The sequence below is a fragment of the Populus euphratica genome, unplaced genomic scaffold, assembly GCF_000495115.2.
Source record: "Populus euphratica unplaced genomic scaffold, PopEup_1.0 scaffold428.1, whole genome shotgun sequence".
In the NCBI taxonomy this organism is placed as follows: domain Eukaryota; kingdom Viridiplantae; phylum Streptophyta; class Magnoliopsida; order Malpighiales; family Salicaceae; genus Populus; species Populus euphratica.
Genome location: NW_011500315.1, coordinates 56,021 through 76,443, shown reverse-complemented (window position 1 = coordinate 76,443; position 20,423 = coordinate 56,021). Strand labels below are relative to the sequence as shown.

Genomic DNA, 20,423 nt, shown 5'->3' with positions numbered 1-20,423 from the left:
ACAATTAACCTCTCTATGGTTCGACCCCGGTCTTGCCGGGTTATTTATTATTTCGACACTCCTGCACTTGAGAGAAGACATCAATCTTTTCGTCGTGTCAGTGACACTTCCAACTTTTTCACAAGAATCAAACTAGATTAGAATAACTATTTTTTATGGCATTAAATTATAAAGATGAAGATAGATGGGTGAGAAAAACATGGCCAATTTTTTATGGCATTAAATTATAAAGATGAAGATAGATAGGTGAGAAAAATATGGCCATCAAACTGATGATATTTACCTAGTGTGCAGTCATAAATTTTATATTTAATAAATGGTGTACATTAGATTGCCAAATCAATAGTTGTTATTTGATGTCATACAACCTAATTAGATTAAAAGGTTTATTCATTATGACACAACAAAGCAAGTATAAGATGTAATCACACAAACCTATTCATATGGTATTGATAAAGCTAAGATTTATAACCTGCACAGAAGGTCATTCATAATGAGACAAACTGGTGCATCAGTTGTCAAATATTAATTGAGCTCACTAGGATTTTTCAAGGCTTGATCAATTAAGTCCAAGCACCATAGAGCATCAATCAAACATTGAAACTAGATAGTCAAGAGTTATTATTTGATGTCATGCAACCTAATTAAATTAAAAGGTTTATTCATTATGACATAGCAAAGCAAGTTTAGGATGCAATCAAGCAAACCTATTCAGATGGTGTTGATGAAGCTAAGATTTATAACTTGTATAGTATTTCAATCATAATAAGACAAACTAGTGCATCAGTTGTCAAATATTAATTAAGCTCACTAAGATTTTCAAGGCTTGATCCATTAAGTCCAAGCACTATAAAGCATCAATCAGAATTGAAACTAGACAAAAAAAGGTTGATCATCTCTGAGTTTATATATTTCTTGCAGGTTTCAACAATAATTTTAATCAAATCTGAGGAGAGATTTTAAGGATAGAGCCTAAGCCAGAACTTGAGGCTGTATATGCATATATTAAAAAGGAAAGTAACTGATAGAGAACCATATTTAAGCTAGTGTAACCTCTAATGCTACAGTCTTAACTACTGTTAGGTCTAAACAATCTCGACTGTATAACTATAATATCAACCCTACTCATAACTAACATCCAATGAAATGTACCAAACATGATTTAGATAATCACATAATTAAAGGTTATTATGAAATTAGTGGTTGTTTAGAAGGATAGGTTCATAAAGGACGAAGAGGGATTCAAATCGAGCCTCATTTGCATCCGTCTAGTTTTCTCAAAAGACTATATTAGAAACTCCATCAGGTACATTTGACTCAAGGCCTTGGCCACCTCATGTAACTTCTGCACATCTTCACTTACTTGTAATAGATCATGGATTATTGACACTAGTGCTACTAATCACATGACATTTAGTTTTATTGGGTTACACTCTGCCACACCTTCTAGCCAAACATATATTATCAGTGCCAATGACACCACCTCCCGAGTTATAGGAGAAGAGACCTTATCTCTCACATCCTCATTAAGTATTGATTATGTCTTAATTGTCCTTTTACTTTACTATTTTTTGTTATTCGTTCCTCAAATCATTGATTCTATACACCGTGTGTTTTTGGCCATTGTATTGTCTATTTCAAGACCTTCTCACTAAGTTCGTGATTAAATATGGTACTACAAGGGGAAAGTTACATTATCAAAACTTGACATACGACACCACTAAAAGATTGAGTCATGCACATCATGTGAGAGGATGTGGGTCTATTAAAATGAAGAAAACTTAGATATGGTATAGACAATTAGGGCATGCCTCTTTTGGTTATCTGAAACTTTTATTTCTAGATTTGTTTCCTCAATATATTAAATCAAACTTTCATTGTGAAAATTATATTTTGGTGAAAAGTCATTGTGTTTCTTACCCATTAAGGTTGAATAAAAGTTTTATGCATTTCATGATTGTCCATTCTAATGTTTAGAGACCATCACGAGTTCCCACTAGTAGTGGTTATAAATGCTTTCTAACGTTTATTGATAATTGCACATGAATGACCTGGGTTTTTCCTTTAAGATAAAAAATTAAAGTCACTGTTAAATTCAAACTATTTTATTAATATATTGCTACTTAGTTTGACAAGAAAAACTTGACGCTTTGGTCTAATAATGAAGGAGAGTATGTCAACCATGACTTGTATAATTTTTAAGTCAATATAGTGTTGTTCATCACATTACATGTGTATACACACCACAATAAAATGGTGTTGCAAAATGTAAGAATGACATCCCCTAAAAGTTGTTCATGCCTTTATTTGAGGCTTGTTTACCTCATTATTTTTAGGAGAGGCTCTTTGTTCTACTGCATACCTCATTAATAAAACATCATTTAGTACTCTTCAGTATAAAACTTCATTTCAAACATTATATCCATATTAACATGGCAAGTTTGATCCATGTGCTTGTTGATTAGTTCTTAAAAGTGTATTTTTATCAAGATTTTATATCATGATTTTTCACTTGAAGTATCAATAACTCCTTAACTAAAACATGTTTTATAATAATATATCTAATAAGTACCCACGGTGTCCCAATTTTGAGCATTTTCAGCTAATAAGTCTAAGTACTCCATTGCTTTATGAGGGTCTTTATCTTCAAAAGTTCCATTGTACATCAATTCAACTATTTGCCTATCTTTAGGTGTTAACCCTTTATAAAAATATGAAACCTATCTCTAGGCCTGCATTTAAAATGAACATTAACCAAAAATTAAAGGTATCCTATATTATTAGATATGTTATTATAAAATATGTTTTAGTTAAGGAGTTATTGATACTTCAAGTGTAAAATGATGATATAAAACCTTGGTAAAAACACACCTTTAAGTACTAATCATGTAACAAGATCAAAAGTCACTATGAACTCCAGATAATGGTACTGGTTCAGATAATTTTCCCTTTGTAACAATACCATCACCACTTATCCAAGTAGGTCTTGAATATTTACCACATGTAATTAAACATTCAAACTCCAACTCAATCATTTTACTCGAGTCAAGTAATACGTGAAATATAAGTTATCAACTACCTGCTTATACGACTAAAAAGATTCCTAGACAACAATATAACTCTAACCCTTTTGCTAATCATGTGTCCCTATATAGGCTATCTTCATCATATGCACCATTTGTATGTCAATTATCCATTATATTTATTCCAAGTAATATGTAGGAAGCTTTGAAAGATCCTAAGTGAACCTAATCAATGAATGATAAAATGGAGTCATTTCAGAAGAATTCCACTTAGGAGATGACTATCCTTCTAAAAAGGAAGAGAACTTTGGGTTGTAAATGGATATATACATTAAAATTAAGACAGATGACTCTATTAAGTTATACAAAGCAAGGTTGGTGGCGAAAGAATACACTTAGACTTATGGGATTAACTATACGGAGACCGTTACTCCTATAGCCAAGATCAACATAATTCGAGTGCTTCTCTCTCTAATAGCAAACTTAAACTGCCATTACACTAGTTTAATATCAAAAATATCTTCTTGCATAGCGACCTAGAAGAGAAAGTCTATATGGATTCCCTTTTGGGATGTAAGATGGGACCTGATAAAGGCAACATGGTCTGTAAACTAAGATAGTCTTTTTATGAATTGAAGCAATAAACTAAAGCATGGTTTGGAAAGTTTAGCAAGTCAATGAAGGGGTTTAGATACAAGCAAAGTAACTTAGATTATACCTTTTTCTTAAAACATAAGAAAGGTAAAGTCACTGCCCTTATAGTATATATTGATGACAATATGGTAGTCACAAGGAATCACCTAGAGGAAAAGGAAGCATTATAACACCACTTGGCAAGTGAGTTTAAAATGAAAGATCTTGGTACTCTAAAGTATTTCTTAGGTATCAAAGTGGCTCGTTCTGAACAAAAAATATTTTTATCACAACAGAATTTTATCCTTGACATTTTAACTAACATTAGAATGTTAGCTAGCAAACCAACAAATATGCTAATGAAGTTAAATCATCAACTTAATGAATATCCTAATCAAGTAATCACCAACAAAGAAAGATATCAACGCCTTGAGGGTAATGTGATTTATTTAGGACACACTAGACCTAAAATAGTATATGCTGTAAGTGTGATGAGTCAGTTCATGTATATACCAAGTGAAGCCTATATGGATGCAGTAAATTAAATTTTGAGATACTTGAAGTCAACTCTTGGAAAAGGATTGATGTTCTCATGACATGGTCATATAGATATCAAGGGTCATACTGATGTAGACTGGGCAAGCTTTATTACTAACAGACAATCTACATCTGGATATTTTACCTTTGTAGGAGGCCATCTAGTATTTTATAAAAGTAAAAAACAAAACGTAATGTCAAGATCAAGTGCTGAAATAGAATATCGAGGTATAACAAATTTGTTGGGGGAACTAGGTTCAAACTCAATCATGTCATGCAACTAGATTCTGATATAAAGCTATAATAGACATTACACATAATTCAGTACAACATGATAGAACTAAACATGTTGACGTTATGGACATTTCATCAATGAGAAACTTGAGACAAAGATCATTGAGGTATTTTTTATTAAATCCGAAGATTAACTTGCAAACATCTCTACTAAAACAGTCAGAGGTAGAGTATTGCACAACTCACTTAGCAAGTTGGGCATGAGCGACATATATGCTCCAACTTCAAGGGGGTCAATAAGTTGTATATTCCTAATTAGTCTAAGTTATAAGTTGTATATTTCTAATTAATTTGAGTCGATTATTTAATTTTGTAAGATTATAAACCATAATAACATTTCTAAAATAGTTTTCTAGGCTATGTATGTATAACCTTCTATTGTTATACATATACGATGAATGAAAAAGCAGAATTATTATGGGTTGAATTATGGTGGCCATGTGGATATTAGGCAAGGAGTCTACCTTATGAAACATTTACTTTTGCAGGGAATCAACCTAGACACAACTCTAGATGTATTTTCCTAATTGCTTGCCAAAAAAAAAAAAAAAGAGGTTAGAGAAGATAATCTGCAAACCATTGGTTCACCTTTTTAGTAACCCCCTCGTCGATTGGTTTTAAAAGTTTGGCTTCCATGCTGTAGGAATATCTCCTTTCATGATGCTTTTGATCATAATTTAGATTGACGTCACGATCTGGTACGGATTATTGATTTAATCTAATGAATATCTTTATTAAGAGTAAATCCACAAGTTCAGAAGCCCAAAATGCTTCTCTCGGAGCACCATCACCCTCCTTTCCACAGCTTTGCACTTATCCACTATTATCTATTGATCTGGTTTGCTAAAAGCAGGACAAAGATTGAAAACATGTTTTGAGGTGAAAAAAGTCAAAACAATAGAAAGAAGGGATTTTGTAGAAGAGGAGATGAATCCATAATGAAAAACAAAATAAAAAATTAAGAAATGAAAAATGAAATCACTGTTTGAATCCATAGTAATAGTAAAAACTCTTAGTCTACAATATAATCCTGAGCTTGTTAAAATTAATGTTAATAGTTTTTTCTTCAGTTGAATGTGTCATGTTTGAGAAATATCCTGGTTTCTTATGTAGTCTCCTGGTATTATTGAATTCAACAAAAAATATTTGCAGCAAAATGGGACACCGTAATGGTAATTGCTCACTTCTCATTTCGTGCTTTCTAAATCTTCCAACAGGTAATGAATAAATAGCCAGATGCAATAGGTAGCAGCGTGCCATTAACGGATCATTTCATTTGATCCTTAAGCCACTGGGTAAAATCTCTATTGGAGCAGTTCAGTATACGATTAGCCCAGTACTTAACAGCCATGCAAGACATGCAAAGCGGTTTCCAGAAACGAACCACATCTGTCACCAAGGAACTAGAAGCCACCTCCCTCAAGTAACAAGCCCTATGTCTTCTCATAATGAAAATATTTGCGCATGTTATCAAGGGTATAGTAGTTAGAAGCTATTTGATTGTTCATAAGTGTCTCTATGGTATTACAATACAATGAAAAAATGGTTTTAAAAAACCCAGTAAATACTTCAATTACTCGAATTTTACTCCAAGGACATGAATGCAAAGCCTGCACATCAACATCCTTTGTAATGCCTGGCCTCGACTCCTGTGTCTTTGCTGTCTTTCTGCTCGGTCAGCAAGAGAGATCCATCTCTGATTCTAAACACACTGTGAAGTTATCCAAAAAGGTTTCTGAACCCATTAAAAATCTTCAGAGCTCTCAATTCACCGCTCCTTATATCTCTCAATCTCCTCCTCAGTACCTGACGAATAAAACATTAAGAATAATATAAAAGCAACTGGCATGATAGACCATCTGTGAAATTATAAAGAGGACATGTTCGTGTCATCTGTAAGCATACAGGAATATGTAACATTTCAGAATGCTCACTGATTAGCACATTGAAAAGCGTTTCGACAAGATATCTAATTCATGGTTTGCACTTTGCAATGGCATGTTGATTGTATGCTTATAGATTACGGGGCAACTACAAATGCACAATCTCATTCTAATCCTGATCAGTCATTGATTATCAAGCATCAGATGCCATGTTGCATAACAAGAAGATCAGATAAATTTCAATTGGTTAACCATAATTTGCATCAGCCAAAAGAAAGTAAATGATACTAGCAATGCAGTGTTGGGTCAAATAAGTAGCAGGTAGATCTAAAATGAACACTTAACAGAGAAGCCATGGCCTAACTAAACGTATATGGCAAAACAAGTTAGCGACTGGATTCAGAACCTGCCATGTGAGAGTTGAAATAAAGGCTCTAACTCACCAACAATTGATGATAATAAACATGGAATGCATAACACTCAAACAAGAATTATCATGCTGCAAAAGAAAAAGGGATTATATTGTTTTACATATTGAGCACGAAATAGTATTCTGCGTTCACTGCTGCACAAGTCCACTGCTAGCTGTTTCAGGAACAATCTTCTGTTAAGTTGCTTTGGAGAAGTCACATCCAAATCCATTGATCCACTTGCCTATGATAGAAGAATAATAAACTAATGTTAAAAGTAGTAAGTAAACGAAAGAACAATGCTTCTTGCACTTGCATCCATGTAATGCCATCATTATATCAGAATTTTGATGTTAATTACAGTTATTCTGTACAGTGCATAAGCCACAATGTTAGAAATAATAACAAAAATTCTCTCACCTGCAAGAATTTGGTGTATTTTGATATGCTTGACTCGCAACTATCCAATATGAATTGCAATGCTTGTTCCTCGATATCAGGGTATGTTATATTCTTGTTGGTGGTTGTCTTATTTGATGCTGCAGCAGCCATCTGGAGTAACCGTTTAGAGTTTAGACAGAAGCACAAGTTCTAGACAAATTCCTAACTAAGAGTATAAATCTCACAAACCTCTTCGAACTGCCTGCTCATGCTTGGAGGGCTGACTGCCAGATAAGCGTATGCCATTAACTCTAATGGCCAACCAGTGACTTGTAGAGGAAAACATTGAGATCTGCTAATTGAACAGAAATATGTAATGTTACACAACAATTTAAGGATGAACAGTGATTGAAGATGATGCTGCCAGCTATCAATACTTACGCTGACAAACCGTGCTTCTTCAGAGCTTCTAACTTTTCTTTGTAATATTTATCAGATTTTTTCAGAGACAATGGCAACTCCACTGAATCACTAGGATTGGTGCCCTCACTTGGAACAAATCCATAAGATAGCAACAGCTCTCCATTAGATTTCCTTCCATATGATATGAAAACCTGCACAAAAAGGCATCCTTATTACTCCTTTATCTGCTACAGTTGGAGCTAGTAAATTGATAGTGAAGTTCATAACACCAATTTTTTTTCATCTTAGAAAACCTTCCATTACAGAGAGAAAACAGTTTGGCATGACCACCTCTTTCATTCTTACGTTCATGCCATCATCTTAGTGACAGCACTTATGTGGATAAATATATTTAATAGTTTAAATTCAGAATCTATTTTCAAAGCATTTTTTTTTCCCATGAAAACAACAAAAATAGATTTTGATTGTTGCTCTTTTCCCTTACAACTTTGTCATTTAAGAACTAGTCTTACATTATCAATGCAGTTCAGTAAACGGTTTATCTTGCAATTCTCATAGCAACTTATGACTTGAGTTTCATAACGAAAATCTCATTTACCTGCTCACCTGGCTGGTATGGTCGATCTGTTGTAAATACCACTCCCTTTGATGATTTATCATAATCCAAAAAGGTCTCCACCTAGATCATCCAATTTCAAATATGCTTATTAAAAATTGATTCTTATACTATGTAATTAGCTAATATTTCCAAGGAGAAATTTCTGATGATTAATCAGCATACCTCACAACTGTGATTCAGCATATCTGCCCAGGGAACCAAGGCAACTCTTCCATCCATCGATGGTAAACGAACCTATGTAGAAGAGATAAACCAAGTCCACACAAATCACTATTTAAACACTACTATTAAGCCTTCACATTTAAAATTCAATTGACACTACTGTGCAAGGATCTAATATGTAATTACAAGTGTTATGGAAAAGGCCTGCAAGTCATTCAATACCAATTCAGCAAAAAATGAGGTATCCTCGAGTTTTTCCACTAAAACAATTACATTGATTTTTATATTTGCAGTCTTAGTAGCTGATTCCATGAGTGATCATATCAAACACGTCAAGACTGAGCGCTGTAGCAATTTAGAGTAAAAAAGAAGACGGAAAGACAGAATGAAAGACAGAATTTCATATTTCATTTTGTTCAATTCACACATTAACTTGGAGATGATTTTACAAGACAAGCTTGGTTTCTTCAATCTCCCAGAAAAGCAATATAATGCCACCTGCTTCCAAAACATCTTTCATAGCTCCTGTATGTGGATTGGGAAACAAATTTACAGAAACAGTGTTAAATAGATTACTTACCAAGCGAGAGAAGAGAATGCCAAACGACCACTTGAAAGTCTCCATATTGAATACCTGTAAGTCATATATAACGGAAAAATCAAACAAACGGTGAGCTTTATCAACAGTATATACAGCATTCAGCAACTAATATAGCTTACAGAGGCTCTCAAATCTCGCGAAAAGACACATAAGTTAGCTCACAGTACGAAGGCAAAGGATGCCAGTGCTTGGAAAATATCATATTAGACAAAACGCCTCTTGCATACCTCTTCAGGAAATAGATGAGGATACTTGGAAAATATCCTGAGCCTTAAATCATTATATCTGCCAAGAGGGACTAACCAAGTGTTAGGGAGTCCACAGCAGATAGCATAGAAATTCGGCACATGAATAACAAAAACAGCTCACAAACAAATTAATCCATACGTTCCGGTAACATTGGTAATCCTTTCAATTGCCCGCTCTCTGATCTGTGAAGCTTCCAGATACGTATCTAGTTCCGCTCGTGTCCTGAAATGATATAGAGAGGCTATAGGGGAAGAAACTGAGAGTAGACCCTTTCGGTGTAAAAGGAAACCTCTTGAACAACTCTTTACACCAGTATATGACCTATCAAGTATCCAACATGAAAAATTTACCAGTACAAAAGAGAATAGGGCTGTCTAGGTAGGGCCGAGATGTAATTGCTCCATCTTGATGATTTCTCAAAACTTGCTTCGCTAATCAGATAGGTTGCGAGCAATGGCCAATCCGGTACAGAGTATTGTTTTAACACTTCACCTGCCTCAGGGCAGCTCCACTCCTACAAGGTAGAGCAAATTATAACCAGCTGCCACTTGCGAATGATAGCATATTTTTCTTTTATGAACAGAAGAAAAGGAAGAAGGGTTTACAGAGTCGGCAGAGATGACAAGGGATGGAGGCACGAAGAGCAGCATCTCACCCTTCCTAATATTCTTTAAAGCAACCAAACCTCTCTCTCCCACTTCCACCTTTTGTATTGCCATTTTCTGAGGAGGAAGGCCTGAGTCAGACAACCATTTCTGAAGGGCCTCAGCGTTCTCCAGAGAATCGATGTCACATCCCCATGGCACGGTCTCGGACACTTTTGCTGCTGCTTTGGTGTCACTGCTTGTTGAAATTGAGCACTGAATTGCTGGGTGCCTTTTGGGCAAGAAAGGTTGTGAGCAAGAGACTTTTTTTTGTGTCTTGTGGAGAGAATGGAGTGAAGGACGAAATGTAGTGTTGAGAATAATTCTACAAGCTTCAGCCATGTCTGTGCACAGTGTACACCAGATCGAGAGACTGAAGAGAGAAAGCACCTACCTTATCTATGCAACAAGGTAAGGTGATGAAGATAGATTCTTGGCTAAACTGTATAAATTAAGACCCCTCAATTATTGATCAATTTTTATTTCAATCCCTTTTAGTTTTTATTTTACAACCTCCTCCACCATTAAACTTTCATCATTTTAACCACTAAATCATCCCGATCTTAGAGGCAAACATTTTATTAATTAAACTCAAATCAAGCTAAATAATATTAATTTTTTTTTCATGTGAAATCTCTAAACTTTATAGTTCAGGAAGATAAAGCCAATAAGGCCGGGAGAGGGTCCAGATTCAAACCCTCTATAGTTCAGGTATTAAAATGAAAGAAAGGAAATATAGAGGTGCCAATCATAACTTTAGTACGTTTTAGGCAGAGATTCTGGCTGGCTGTGAATGGGTTTAAGCGGTCCTCCTCCCTCGTTGAAACGGTGTCATTTTGTGAGATTTGGTGGAGCTTTGGCTGCAAAAACTGCACCGTTCCCATCCCAAGCGATGTTGTGCACTTGCAATCAGATAATTACAAGAGAGCATAGCCCGAAAGAATCTGGCGAGTTTGCTTCCAGCAAAGATGGTTGCTAGCACAAATCTCATCATCTCCTGCAACTTCTCTTGTCTTCCTCTCAAGGTTAACCCGAAGCCCAAATCTTTACTCAAAACTCATTACACATCTTTTCTGTTTTCAAATACCAGTACAAGAAAAAGCTTGAATATTTCAAATTTAGTTAAACCCCAATACATTTATAACAATAAGAAGGGTGTTCATCAGACTTGTTATAGCACCTTAAACTCTGACAACAAGTCACCGGATGACCAAGTTTTAGATAAAGATGCTACGGGTGGTGGTCAAGAGGGAGGAAGGGACTGGACAACCTCAATTTTGCTATTTGTCTTCTGGGGTGGACTCATGTACTATGTTTTCAACCTCACTCCAGACCAGACTCCGGTAATTTAATAATATACTGCTAAATCTACGACAACCTCTTATTTGGTTTTTCTGTTGATTAGACTGAGTGATTGTGGCTTGTTTTAATGACTTTGTTATGTCCTTCTAGATAAGTTGAAGAGTTAAACTTAATGGAAGTTGAATTATACCTTTTGCAGTCAAGGGACATGTATTTCTTGGAGAAACTTCTCTATTTGAAGGGAGATGATGGCTTTAGGATGAATTCTGTGCTTGTGTCATTGTGGTACATCATGGGTCTTTGGCCTTTAGTTTATAGCATGCTTCTACTTCCAACTGGCAGAAGGTAAATTCCCACCCCCACCCCCCGTGCTTGCCTTTTTGTGACAGGGTCTGAATCTCTAACAAGGTTTCAGGATGTTAACGATACCACTTGGCTCTTAGGCGTAGCTTCCCATTGCCTTTCCTCTGTTTGATACTATTTACTTAAAATTCATTAAGGACAATCTTTTAAGTCACTGGGATGTTCAGAGAGACAGTCACTATTTAGTTTGACCGCATCTTTTTATTATGCCGTTGGTTTATCAAGGGAAAGCAATTGCATGAGTGTGACTTCTAATTTCTCATTATTTTGCTACAATGCATTATACATCTGGTCGCGAAAATTGCACGCTATGTATAGAGTCATGAGCTTTGAGTCTTTATGCATGCATCTGACTCTGGTTAGACTGAAAGGGAATGGCATGCTGCTGTATAAAAAATCATATAATTTTTTCTTGTAAATTTTGGGGAAGATGCTGAATCTAATGGATCCGTTTCTTGTTATGCAGCTCAAAAACCAATATTCCTCTTTGGCCATTCCTTATTCTTTCATGTTTTGGTGGTGCATATGCTCTTCTACCCTATTTTATTCTCTGGAGACCACCACCACCTCCTGTTGAAGAAAATGAGCTTGGAAGATGGCCTCTTAATTTTTTGGAATCAAAGTTGACTTCTGGAGTAAGTTTTCATTGATTGAACATCTCAACCTTCTGTTTAAAGAGTTCGAGAGGATCTTTTGAGTGCTAACTAGGTAGAATTTTAAATGCTTCCCAAATGCTGCTTAAAATTACAGTCCCATCATAAGGTGTTATCTCTCTCAAAAAGTCCTTGTACTTCATGTGCTCATGCACATTGCATTTCTACCTGTTATTCGATCACAACATAGCAATTCATGTAATGTGTTGGGCTGAGATGTTTCTTCTATCTTGTGGTATAATATAGTAAAAAACCCCGTGATGCTGTAACTATTTTCTAAGGAAATAATGGAGACAATACCAATTAACATGGACTTCATACATCTTTAGAATTGAGACAGTCAGTGTGTTGGATGGGGTCTAATTCAGCTTGTACCCTGTCAAATTATCGAGAAAACGACTAAGGTCAACTTGGGAGGTTGAAAAGGAAGTTTCTGTTGCACCTGGTTCTGCCACTTCTATTTTTCTCCCCTTGCCTTTGGTGCTTTCTTTCTTTAGGGAAAAAGGTGATGTCACCATAGCCAATTTAGTTGTATTCATGAGATATTCTTCATTAAACAAGCACTTTATGTTTAACATCAATTATGATAAGCTTGATTCTCGCCCTTTTCTTGTCCATTATATGTTCATCTTTCTTTAATTTCCTATAGTAGCAAGTGACTGGAATCTATTTAACTTTCTTTCTTGTGTTAAGGAAATGCAATTTAACTCTATTATTCTTCAGATATTACTGGCTGCAGGGCTGACTATAATCGTCAATGCAGCTTTAAATGGTGGTGAATGGAAGGAGTTCTACCAGTATTTCAGGGAAAGCAAATTCGTAAGTGTGTTTTGTGTTTGATTTTGTGCATACTTGATATCAGTTAAGGCTAAAACCGATGCAGAGCTGACAATTAGCATACTGGTTCGTTTATGTACTGTATTGTTACCGTGGTTGTATTAGTCAAAATTGATGCTAACTTACCTTCATCACCTCACTCGCAGATCCACATCACATGCCTTGATTTTACTCTATTATCTGCTTTTGGCCCCTTTTGGGTTTACAACGATATGACTGCCAGGAAGTGGTGAGAGCTTATATAAATAATGATACCCTAAACCTTTTATTGCTTTCAAATCTTTTTAAGGCGAGATTAGCTAAGCACGATTAATTGCTCTGTCTTACAGGTATGACAAAGGTTCATGGCTTCTTCTCATATCACTGGTTCCATTCTTGGGTCCTGCATTGTATCTAGTCCTACGGCCATCACTCTCAGAAATGCCTGTTTCACAGAGCCCAACTTCATCTGAAGAGCAGTAGCACTGGAGTTTTTAAATTTTCGTCCATATCTACTAGGAAGGCAAAGCTTGTAACACCAATAATAAGAATTTAGTTGTATGAAGCACAGTTGGGAATCTGTATTGCAGAAATTGGTGGGAAGTTAGCAGTCGGATTGTTGCAAGCAGATTAAAGTAACAGATTGAATGAATACATAAAGGATCAATTTACAATTTTTTTTTTTCTGGAAGAAATGTTTTTGTAATTTGCTTCTGTTTGTTTTGTAATCAATAGGAACTCCCTCGTTGACCATTACGTTGCTTTGATGGATATATTGATTATCAACTATAAGAAAAGGCCTGCAACGCGGATGAAGCGATCAAAATTTAGATTTTCAAACAAGAGGTGAAAATGTTGCCAATTATCTTTATCATGCAGGAGATTTTGCAAGGGAAGAACCACTGCTGATACTCTTTCTCTGGAGAGCCATTTCCTTCCATCATCTGTAAGATAATAAGCGTCTAGACGGGGGTAGTAAGTAGCCAAAAAAAAACAGCTTGCGCATGGCGCAAGAGTACTAGACCAAAGCTGCATGGTTTTAGTAACGCCAGGACAGCAGCCACGATATGTATGTTGCACAGATGGATTTAGACAAGTTTGCATGATACTGCCACGTACATGTTCCTGAGGAAAAATGAAGAAGAAAAAGATGTTATCCCTAATGCCATCAACTGTTCTTAAATTGCTTGTAGCTCCTTTGAGGTGGGAAAGCAACAACCGTGTAAAATATAATTATCTAGTCATGGGATGAAATTAAGTCATTCTCTAAATGCTTTGACCTTTTCTTCAAACTGTTCATTCATTTTTATCTTTATGTCATACATTTTTTGAAGGAGTTTATGAAAAGTATAAAGATCAAGCATGTGGATCGATTTTATTATGTTCGAACCATTTAATAAGCATTATTTTATGGATGTTCGGTCGCTTAAAGAACAACTTAAATGAGACTGCTCGAAAAGATAATATGGTTTTATAATGGCATGTATACTTGTAGATAGATATGTTCAATATGAGGAAATTGAAAAAATCGTCATACTGCTTTATAAAAGCGAATAAATCTATAGTTTAGATAGGCCTGAATCTCATCATTTTACTCTTTCTCTATGCCGTTTTGCTTCTATCAGATCCTTCGCTAAAATATTTGAAAATATATTTTATAAGCATTGATTGACAATATATTTTTATGTTTATAGTGCTCGGTATCCAAGTAGAAGGACATAGCTATAATCAAACTTGATGTTCTCCTATACAGTATATTTTGTAGGATCATTACATTGTTTATAGTAGATGAAACCATGCTGATCATCAAAGATTGTATCGAATTTGAGCTTTACTGGAAGATGTTTCGAGCAATGCATTTGCTTTATGCATGTTGATGTTGCAGGGAGTTGGGAGGGCATAGGGGAAATGAACTTAACCACTTTAGCAACATAGTGAAAACTTAGGATATCGTTTAGAAGAGGCTGAAAGACGTTCATGAATCCAGGAAGGAGCTCTGCAATACTAGCTCGCATGCAAAAACCTTGTCTCTAAAATCAAGATAGGCCCTGTGGGGCTGGCCCGAAAGCTTGTGTTTTCTTTTTATAAGATGCATAACTTGATGTTGGTGATTGAAAATGCAATGATTGGGAACGATATATCAAGCTATAACAAGGTTGAGGGGCACAGGCTATCAGCTAGCAAAAGGCTCTTGTACTGAAAGCTGGGAGAGAGCGAGGCATGCATGGCGCCCTGCTATAAACGCAGGGTGAATATTGAGAAAGAAGTACCTGAGGTTGAAGGCTCTGGAACTATATATTATGATTATAAAATCATTTGAATGATTATTGCTGTAAGAATCTCCAATGTTCATGTTATCAAAAGACCATGTTGTTGAAGTTTGATGAACACATTTGGCTGAGTTATTCTTGATATTAGGATATTAAAATAATTTAAAAATATTTAAAAATATTAATTTAAAATAAAAATATAATAATTTTTTAAAAAAATATTTTTAAAACATAAAAATACAGCACGTGTGTCTGGCAAAACTTGAGTTCGAAGGATAATCAGCAGCATGCATGCATGCCATGACTTCATTAATTGGCCATTGACAAAAGAAAATAATCTAAAATTATAGCAAACATAAGAATGAAAATTTACCTGTTTTGTTTTTATAACATAATGTATGGTGGGTCAAAAATTGGGAGAATTTACACCTAGGGGACTCTAAAAAAGTGATAATAAATGTGGTCGGTAATTTTTTAATAATTAATAAAATTATAATTTGAATAGGAAAATATAAATGCTTATATGGCTTGTTACTATTTTATTATTATTTCTACTCATTTTATATTTTATTAATTTTTTAAAGTAATAATTAAGATTAATAAGAAGAGGGAAACTATATTTCCTATGATAAAGATTAAAAAAACCATATATATAAAATATTTGCTCTGAAAAATATATAATATTTACTCGCAAAGCGGGAATAATAATCGGTTAAATTCATGGACCTTCTTGTTATCTTTTTCTTTTTAATTTTTTTTTTAATTATTGAAAATTATGTATGATAAAAAAATTATAGAATGTAATACTTGTTCCATGAAAAAAAAATGATTTTTAATTAATATAAATATTTATAACATATTTTAATTAGTTTAATAAATTTTAAAATTAATAACTATATAAATTTTTAATTATTCTGAAATAATTCAAAGTCATAATTATGTCAAGCCAAAGCCCCAGAAAAGGTAATTAACCCAATAGTCAATGGTAGATGTCCTTCCTTGTCAAGCAAAGCATAATCCATGTGAGAAATGTGGATTGGACGACAGTCCGTCTGTGCATACATTCACCAAATGACATCTCCCTCCCTCCCCTCTTGTTTTTAAGCTTCAAAAACAAATCACCAGCCCACCCAAAGCCAAGCCAAGCCAAGCCAGGCCATCCAGTCCGGTACCTTTTCAGTTTCAAAAGAATTGCAGAGAGAGAGAAGAAATGGCGGGGTTGATTCCTTTGAGATCAACAAGGGTTCCTTTCCTTACCAAACCCAAACCTTCTCCTCTCCATCACGGACCCAAGAACTTCTCCATGAACCCGAACTCGGGTGCCGGGAATGGGTTTTCCGTTACCTCCATTAAAGCTCAACAGGTTTGTTTGTTATGTGGATTGATTAGTTTTCTGAATTGTTATTGTTATTAATTGATTTATTTACAAATGATTTGCAGGCTGATGTGTCAACAGTGAACAAGGAAGATGAGCTAAAAGCGAAGGAATGGGAAGTGAGTGTGCTGCAAGAAGAGGTAGCTGCTAGCCAAGGTATAAGAATCAGAAGAAAGCCACCCACTGGCCCACCTGTGCACTATGTGGGACCCTTTGAATTTCGGATTCAGAATGAAGGCAACACTCCTCGTAACATCCTTGAGGAAATTGTTTGGAACAAGGATGTGGAAGTTTCTCAAGTAAGTAATAATCACTTCATTTTGTTAATTTTTGATTTGTTATTTTTTTTTTGTTAGTGAATATATGAATTATGGTGGATACTGTTTTCAGATGAAACAGAGAAAGCCACTTTCTTCGCTGAAGAAATATCTTGAGAATGCTCCTCCGACAAGGGATTTTGTTGGAGCTCTAAGGGAAGCAAATCATCGAACGGGGTTTCCTGGTTTGATTGCTGAAGTCAAGAAGGCTTCACCAAGTAGAGGGATTTTAAGAGAGGATTTTGATCCTGTATGTATATGCCCTTTTTGTTAATTGGTAATACAGGCGGGTTGTGTTTGACATCCTCTAAAGCATGCTTTCACCACGACTAATTAGTATTTTCTGGTTCTATATGTTTTTCAGGCTTGCACTCTTCTTTTTCATGTTTCACTTGTAATAATTGATGAGCTTTTCTTGGTCAAGTTATGTTTTCCGAGTTCTTGTTGTAGTTTTCTGAATCTGTTTATTTTCCAAGATGACCTTTTGCTTGGACCTTTCTTGTAATGCGATTTTCATACAAATCTATATGATTGTGTTTTTATTCCTACAAGTGGTGCTTTAATAGTTTCAGGTTTTTTTGAATTTAAAACTGGGAATAACCTTAAACTAGGGATGGTTTCTGCAATTTTGGCATTTTGAATGGTGTGCAAATGTTTTTGACAAATCAGTGGGGGGGTTTCGTAGTAATAATGCATTTTCCCCTAAAAAGCCTTCTTGAACTGAAACTATATTCCAAAAGCCACATTGGCTTGGTAGTAATCATGTTAGTGATTTCATCATGACTGACTGTTTCTCATGATAGGTTGAAATTGCCAAAGCTTACGAGAAAGGAGGAGCCGCATGTCTTAGTGTTTTGACAGATGAAAAATATTTTAAGGTATGATATTCTTCCCAGACATCCTCAAGCACATTCATTGTATTTTTCATTTCCTTCTTTATTAGTAGGATGTGTGGGTATTGTAGCAAAATCATTTAATATGTTCTTTTAATTTGATTTTGCTTTGATAAATGAAGGGGAGCTTTGAAAACCTTGAGGCAATAAGAAATTCTGGAGTAAAGGTATGCTTTTGTGTTCTGCTATTGCTCAACATGTAATGCATTGTACATGCTTGCCTACATCAACGAGAGCATAAAACATGATTCTAATGCTAGCAAATTATGCAGTGCCCCTTGCTTTGCAAAGAGTTTGTTGTGGACGCATGGCAGATCTTCTATGCTCGGATTAAAGGTGCAGATGCAATTCTTTTAATTGCTGCTGTTCTTCCTGATCTTGACATCAAATACATGACTAAGATATGCAAGATGCTTGGTTTGACTGCACTTGTGGAGGTCTGAATGGTGCTCCTTTTGGAATTGTTACACTTCTTTGTTACTTTTGTCTATACAGGCATCCAATGCAACATTTTCGTTTATTACATGCTTTGGTCAAAATTTGCAATTCTTTATGAGGACTTTTGTTCATTGTATTTCTTATTTTGATCAATTATTAATCTGATGGAACATAGACAAGTTTTCTAACCAATCCTTCAATTTGTTTTTCTTATCATGCTTTGTTTTTTGTACATTCAATTTAACATCACCATTGGCATAAGATAATTTGTTTGGTTGGTGATCTGAAGTGTTGTTACTCTTGCTGTTTATCTATAGGTCCATGATGAGAGAGAAATGGATCGTGTACTTGCAATAGAAGGGGTCGAACTTATTGGCATCAACAATCGTAACCTTGGTATATCTTTTAACATCTATAAACTTGCTTTTTCGATGGACCTCATATAAGAAGCTTTCACTTTCAAGCATTTTCAGTTTTTGTAATTATGCATGTCGTATACTTTCCCAAGTAAGTTGTTCTACCACCTACATATACGCCTGACAATTTTTTCACTTATGTGTGCGCTTTCAGAAACATTTGAGGTTGATATCAGTAACACGAAGAAGCTTCTTGAAGGAGAGCGCGGTCAACTTATCTGTCAAAAAGACATAATTGTAAGTGCCTCTTGTCTTGATGAGTGGTGATAGCATATCTGATTGTGACCCCCTGATTAGTTGGACTAGTATTCATCATGTAAATGTGTTGTTTCTGACTGTGTGGTGTTCTTGTAAACTGTTGTTTTGATGGGTTCTTTGTTGGACTGTTCAGGTCGTTGGGGAATCTGGGCTATTTACTCCTGATGATATTGCTTATGTGCAAGAAGCTGGTGTCAAAGCAGTAAGTCTACAAATTGAAAATTCCATGCTAGATGTGCAGTTATGCAAATGTTTGAAACCACAGTATATTTTCCTGCCCAGTCATGCAGTTGATGGCGTATAGTTAGAAACAATAATTATGTTGTGACTTGGACTTGTTATGGATTTTCATCCCAATAACTTGATTTGTGTTACCCATGCATGTGAATAACAAATCCACAGTTTGTTATGTGAATCCATAATGCCGCATTTGCAATGGATAATTATCTAGTGTATATCAGATGTTGAATTTGTAATGCTGTCCTGCAGGTTTTGGTTGGGGAGTCAATTGTGAAACAGAGTGATCCTGGGAAGGGAATATCAGGACTTTTTGGTAAAGATATCTCCTTGTAAGCTCAAACTAGGAACATCAGCCTTGTTGTAGCTGGGCATAGAGTGAAAGTTAAACTGAGGCACTTGTTACTTACATATACGTGTTCCTGTGTTCTTCTTTCTCGCCATGCTTTCCCATGATGTCTTGAACTGTAGTGGGAATGATTTTGGGGTTGGTCCAAAAGTTGTATTTGAAACATGCACGCAGTGTTCATTACAATGGAAGAATTGTAAAATTAATGACGGATTTCTTATGAAGTAGTGCATCTGGTTTTTTTCTATTTGATTTGACCGTAAGGAGTGGTCTTGGTCCAAGCTTGCATGGGGGGGGATAATATGGAGTGAAAAAGCTTTGCGAGACTGGTTGTTAAAGTTGTTTTTGCTTATGGTTTATGTATTTATTTTAGAAGGGTCACTACAACCAAAGTTACAGCAATGTGCACAGGATAATGGCGGGGGAATTTCCTGCTGCGCGCATGGAACATCGACTCCATTTCTTACCTTCATAGACCTGCTCGGATTTGAATGTGGTGTTTCAAGTCGAACCATATTTAAGTCCTAGAGATTTAGATGCTCAAAGGGCTGGCTGGATTTGTTGTCTGCCTTGGAAGAAATGGAACCAGTCACTAATTTCTATGGCCTTGTGCTACAGGGCAGGTATGCTAACTTCCAACCTGGATTAGTTCTCCATTTCTTGTGGGAAAGCATGTGAGATTATCCATTCTCCGAAGAGTAGAAGAAATTAGTGTCTAATATTTTGATTAAAGTCTGTACTGATGATAAAAAGAGGAGCCATATAATCCGTTCCATGGAGGCACGAGGAGTACTTGATTGTCTCTGTAATCATATGCTATATTCATGAAGAGTACTTGAATTTTCACAAATTCTTCCAGTAAGCTTGATTAAAGTTG

The 20,423-nt window shown here is 35.4% G+C and overlaps 3 protein-coding genes across 4 annotated transcripts; 2 read left to right on the top strand and 1 right to left on the bottom strand.

The window, feature by feature from the left end:
- Positions 1–5,906: 5,906 nt before the first annotated feature.
- Positions 5,907–10,267, bottom strand: LOC105113556 (Rubisco methyltransferase family protein). The gene is made up of 12 exons (XM_011009772.1): positions 9,821–10,267; positions 9,566–9,729; positions 9,354–9,437; positions 9,194–9,251; positions 8,946–8,999; positions 8,366–8,437; positions 8,183–8,263; positions 7,603–7,775; positions 7,411–7,513; positions 7,201–7,332; positions 6,902–7,024; positions 5,907–6,293 (listed from the first exon to the last, which is right to left on the bottom strand). The coding sequence occupies exons 1-12, from the start codon at positions 10,199–10,201 to the stop codon at positions 6,207–6,209; spliced, it is 1,512 nt and encodes a 503-aa protein (XP_011008074.1). The 5' UTR covers positions 10,202–10,267; the 3' UTR covers positions 5,907–6,206.
- A 390-nt stretch (positions 10,268–10,657) lies between these two features.
- Positions 10,658–14,152, top strand: LOC105113555 (uncharacterized). Of its 2 annotated transcripts, XR_839985.1 has the most exons (7): positions 10,658–11,202; positions 11,361–11,506; positions 11,991–12,159; positions 12,901–12,996; positions 13,161–13,243; positions 13,344–13,774; positions 14,103–14,152. XR_839985.1 is itself a non-coding variant. In XM_011009771.1 (6 exons), exons 1-6 carry the CDS (start codon positions 10,828–10,830, stop codon positions 13,474–13,476), a joined length of 1,002 nt encoding a protein of 333 aa, XP_011008073.1. In that variant the 5' UTR covers positions 10,658–10,827; the 3' UTR covers positions 13,477–13,815. The 2 variants fall into 2 exon arrangements, 1 of the variants encoding a protein (XP_011008073.1); XM_011009771.1 differs by lacking the exon at positions 14,103–14,152 and having other exon boundaries at positions 13,344–13,815.
- Positions 14,153–16,316: 2,164 nt separating this feature from the next.
- LOC105113554 (Aldolase-type TIM barrel family protein) lies at positions 16,317–19,866 on the top strand. The gene is made up of 10 exons (XM_011009770.1): positions 16,317–16,626; positions 16,704–16,937; positions 17,029–17,205; positions 17,759–17,833; positions 17,971–18,015; positions 18,121–18,285; positions 18,604–18,682; positions 18,857–18,939; positions 19,094–19,162; positions 19,450–19,866. Exons 1-10 carry the CDS (start codon positions 16,474–16,476, stop codon positions 19,531–19,533), a joined length of 1,164 nt encoding a protein of 387 aa, XP_011008072.1. The 5' UTR covers positions 16,317–16,473; the 3' UTR covers positions 19,534–19,866.
- The last annotated feature ends 557 nt before the right edge of the window (positions 19,867–20,423 follow it).

What these genes read in the sequence shown, in the direction of transcription:
- LOC105113555 (XM_011009771.1), top strand. Translation starts at nt 10,828, where the DNA reads ATGGTTGCTAGCACAAATCTCATCATCTCCTGCAACTTCTCTTGTCTT. An exon ending in CTACTTCCAACTGGCAGAAG is followed by an intron (nt 11,507 to 11,990) that starts GTAAATTCCCAC and finishes CTTGTTATGCAG; the next exon opens with CTCAAAAACCAATATTCCTC. An exon ending in AATCAAAGTTGACTTCTGGA is followed by an intron (nt 12,160 to 12,900) that starts GTAAGTTTTCAT and finishes ATTATTCTTCAG; the next exon opens with ATATTACTGGCTGCAGGGCT.
- LOC105113556 (XM_011009772.1), bottom strand. Translation starts at nt 10,201, where the DNA reads ATGGCTGAAGCTTGTAGAATTATTCTCAACACTACATTTCGTCCTTCA. An exon ending in ATTACCAATGTTACCGGAAC is followed by an intron (nt 9,252 to 9,353) that starts GTATGGATTAAT and finishes CCCTCTTGGCAG; the next exon opens with ATATAATGATTTAAGGCTCA. An exon ending in GCATTCTCTTCTCTCGCTTG is followed by an intron (nt 8,438 to 8,945) that starts GTAAGTAATCTA and finishes TCTTCTACATAG; the next exon opens with GTTCGTTTACCATCGATGGA.
- LOC105113554 (XM_011009770.1), top strand. Translation starts at nt 16,474, where the DNA reads ATGGCGGGGTTGATTCCTTTGAGATCAACAAGGGTTCCTTTCCTTACC. An exon ending in TAAGAAATTCTGGAGTAAAG is followed by an intron (nt 18,016 to 18,120) that starts GTATGCTTTTGT and finishes CAAATTATGCAG; the next exon opens with TGCCCCTTGCTTTGCAAAGA. An exon ending in TCTGTCAAAAAGACATAATT is followed by an intron (nt 18,940 to 19,093) that starts GTAAGTGCCTCT and finishes TGGACTGTTCAG; the next exon opens with GTCGTTGGGGAATCTGGGCT.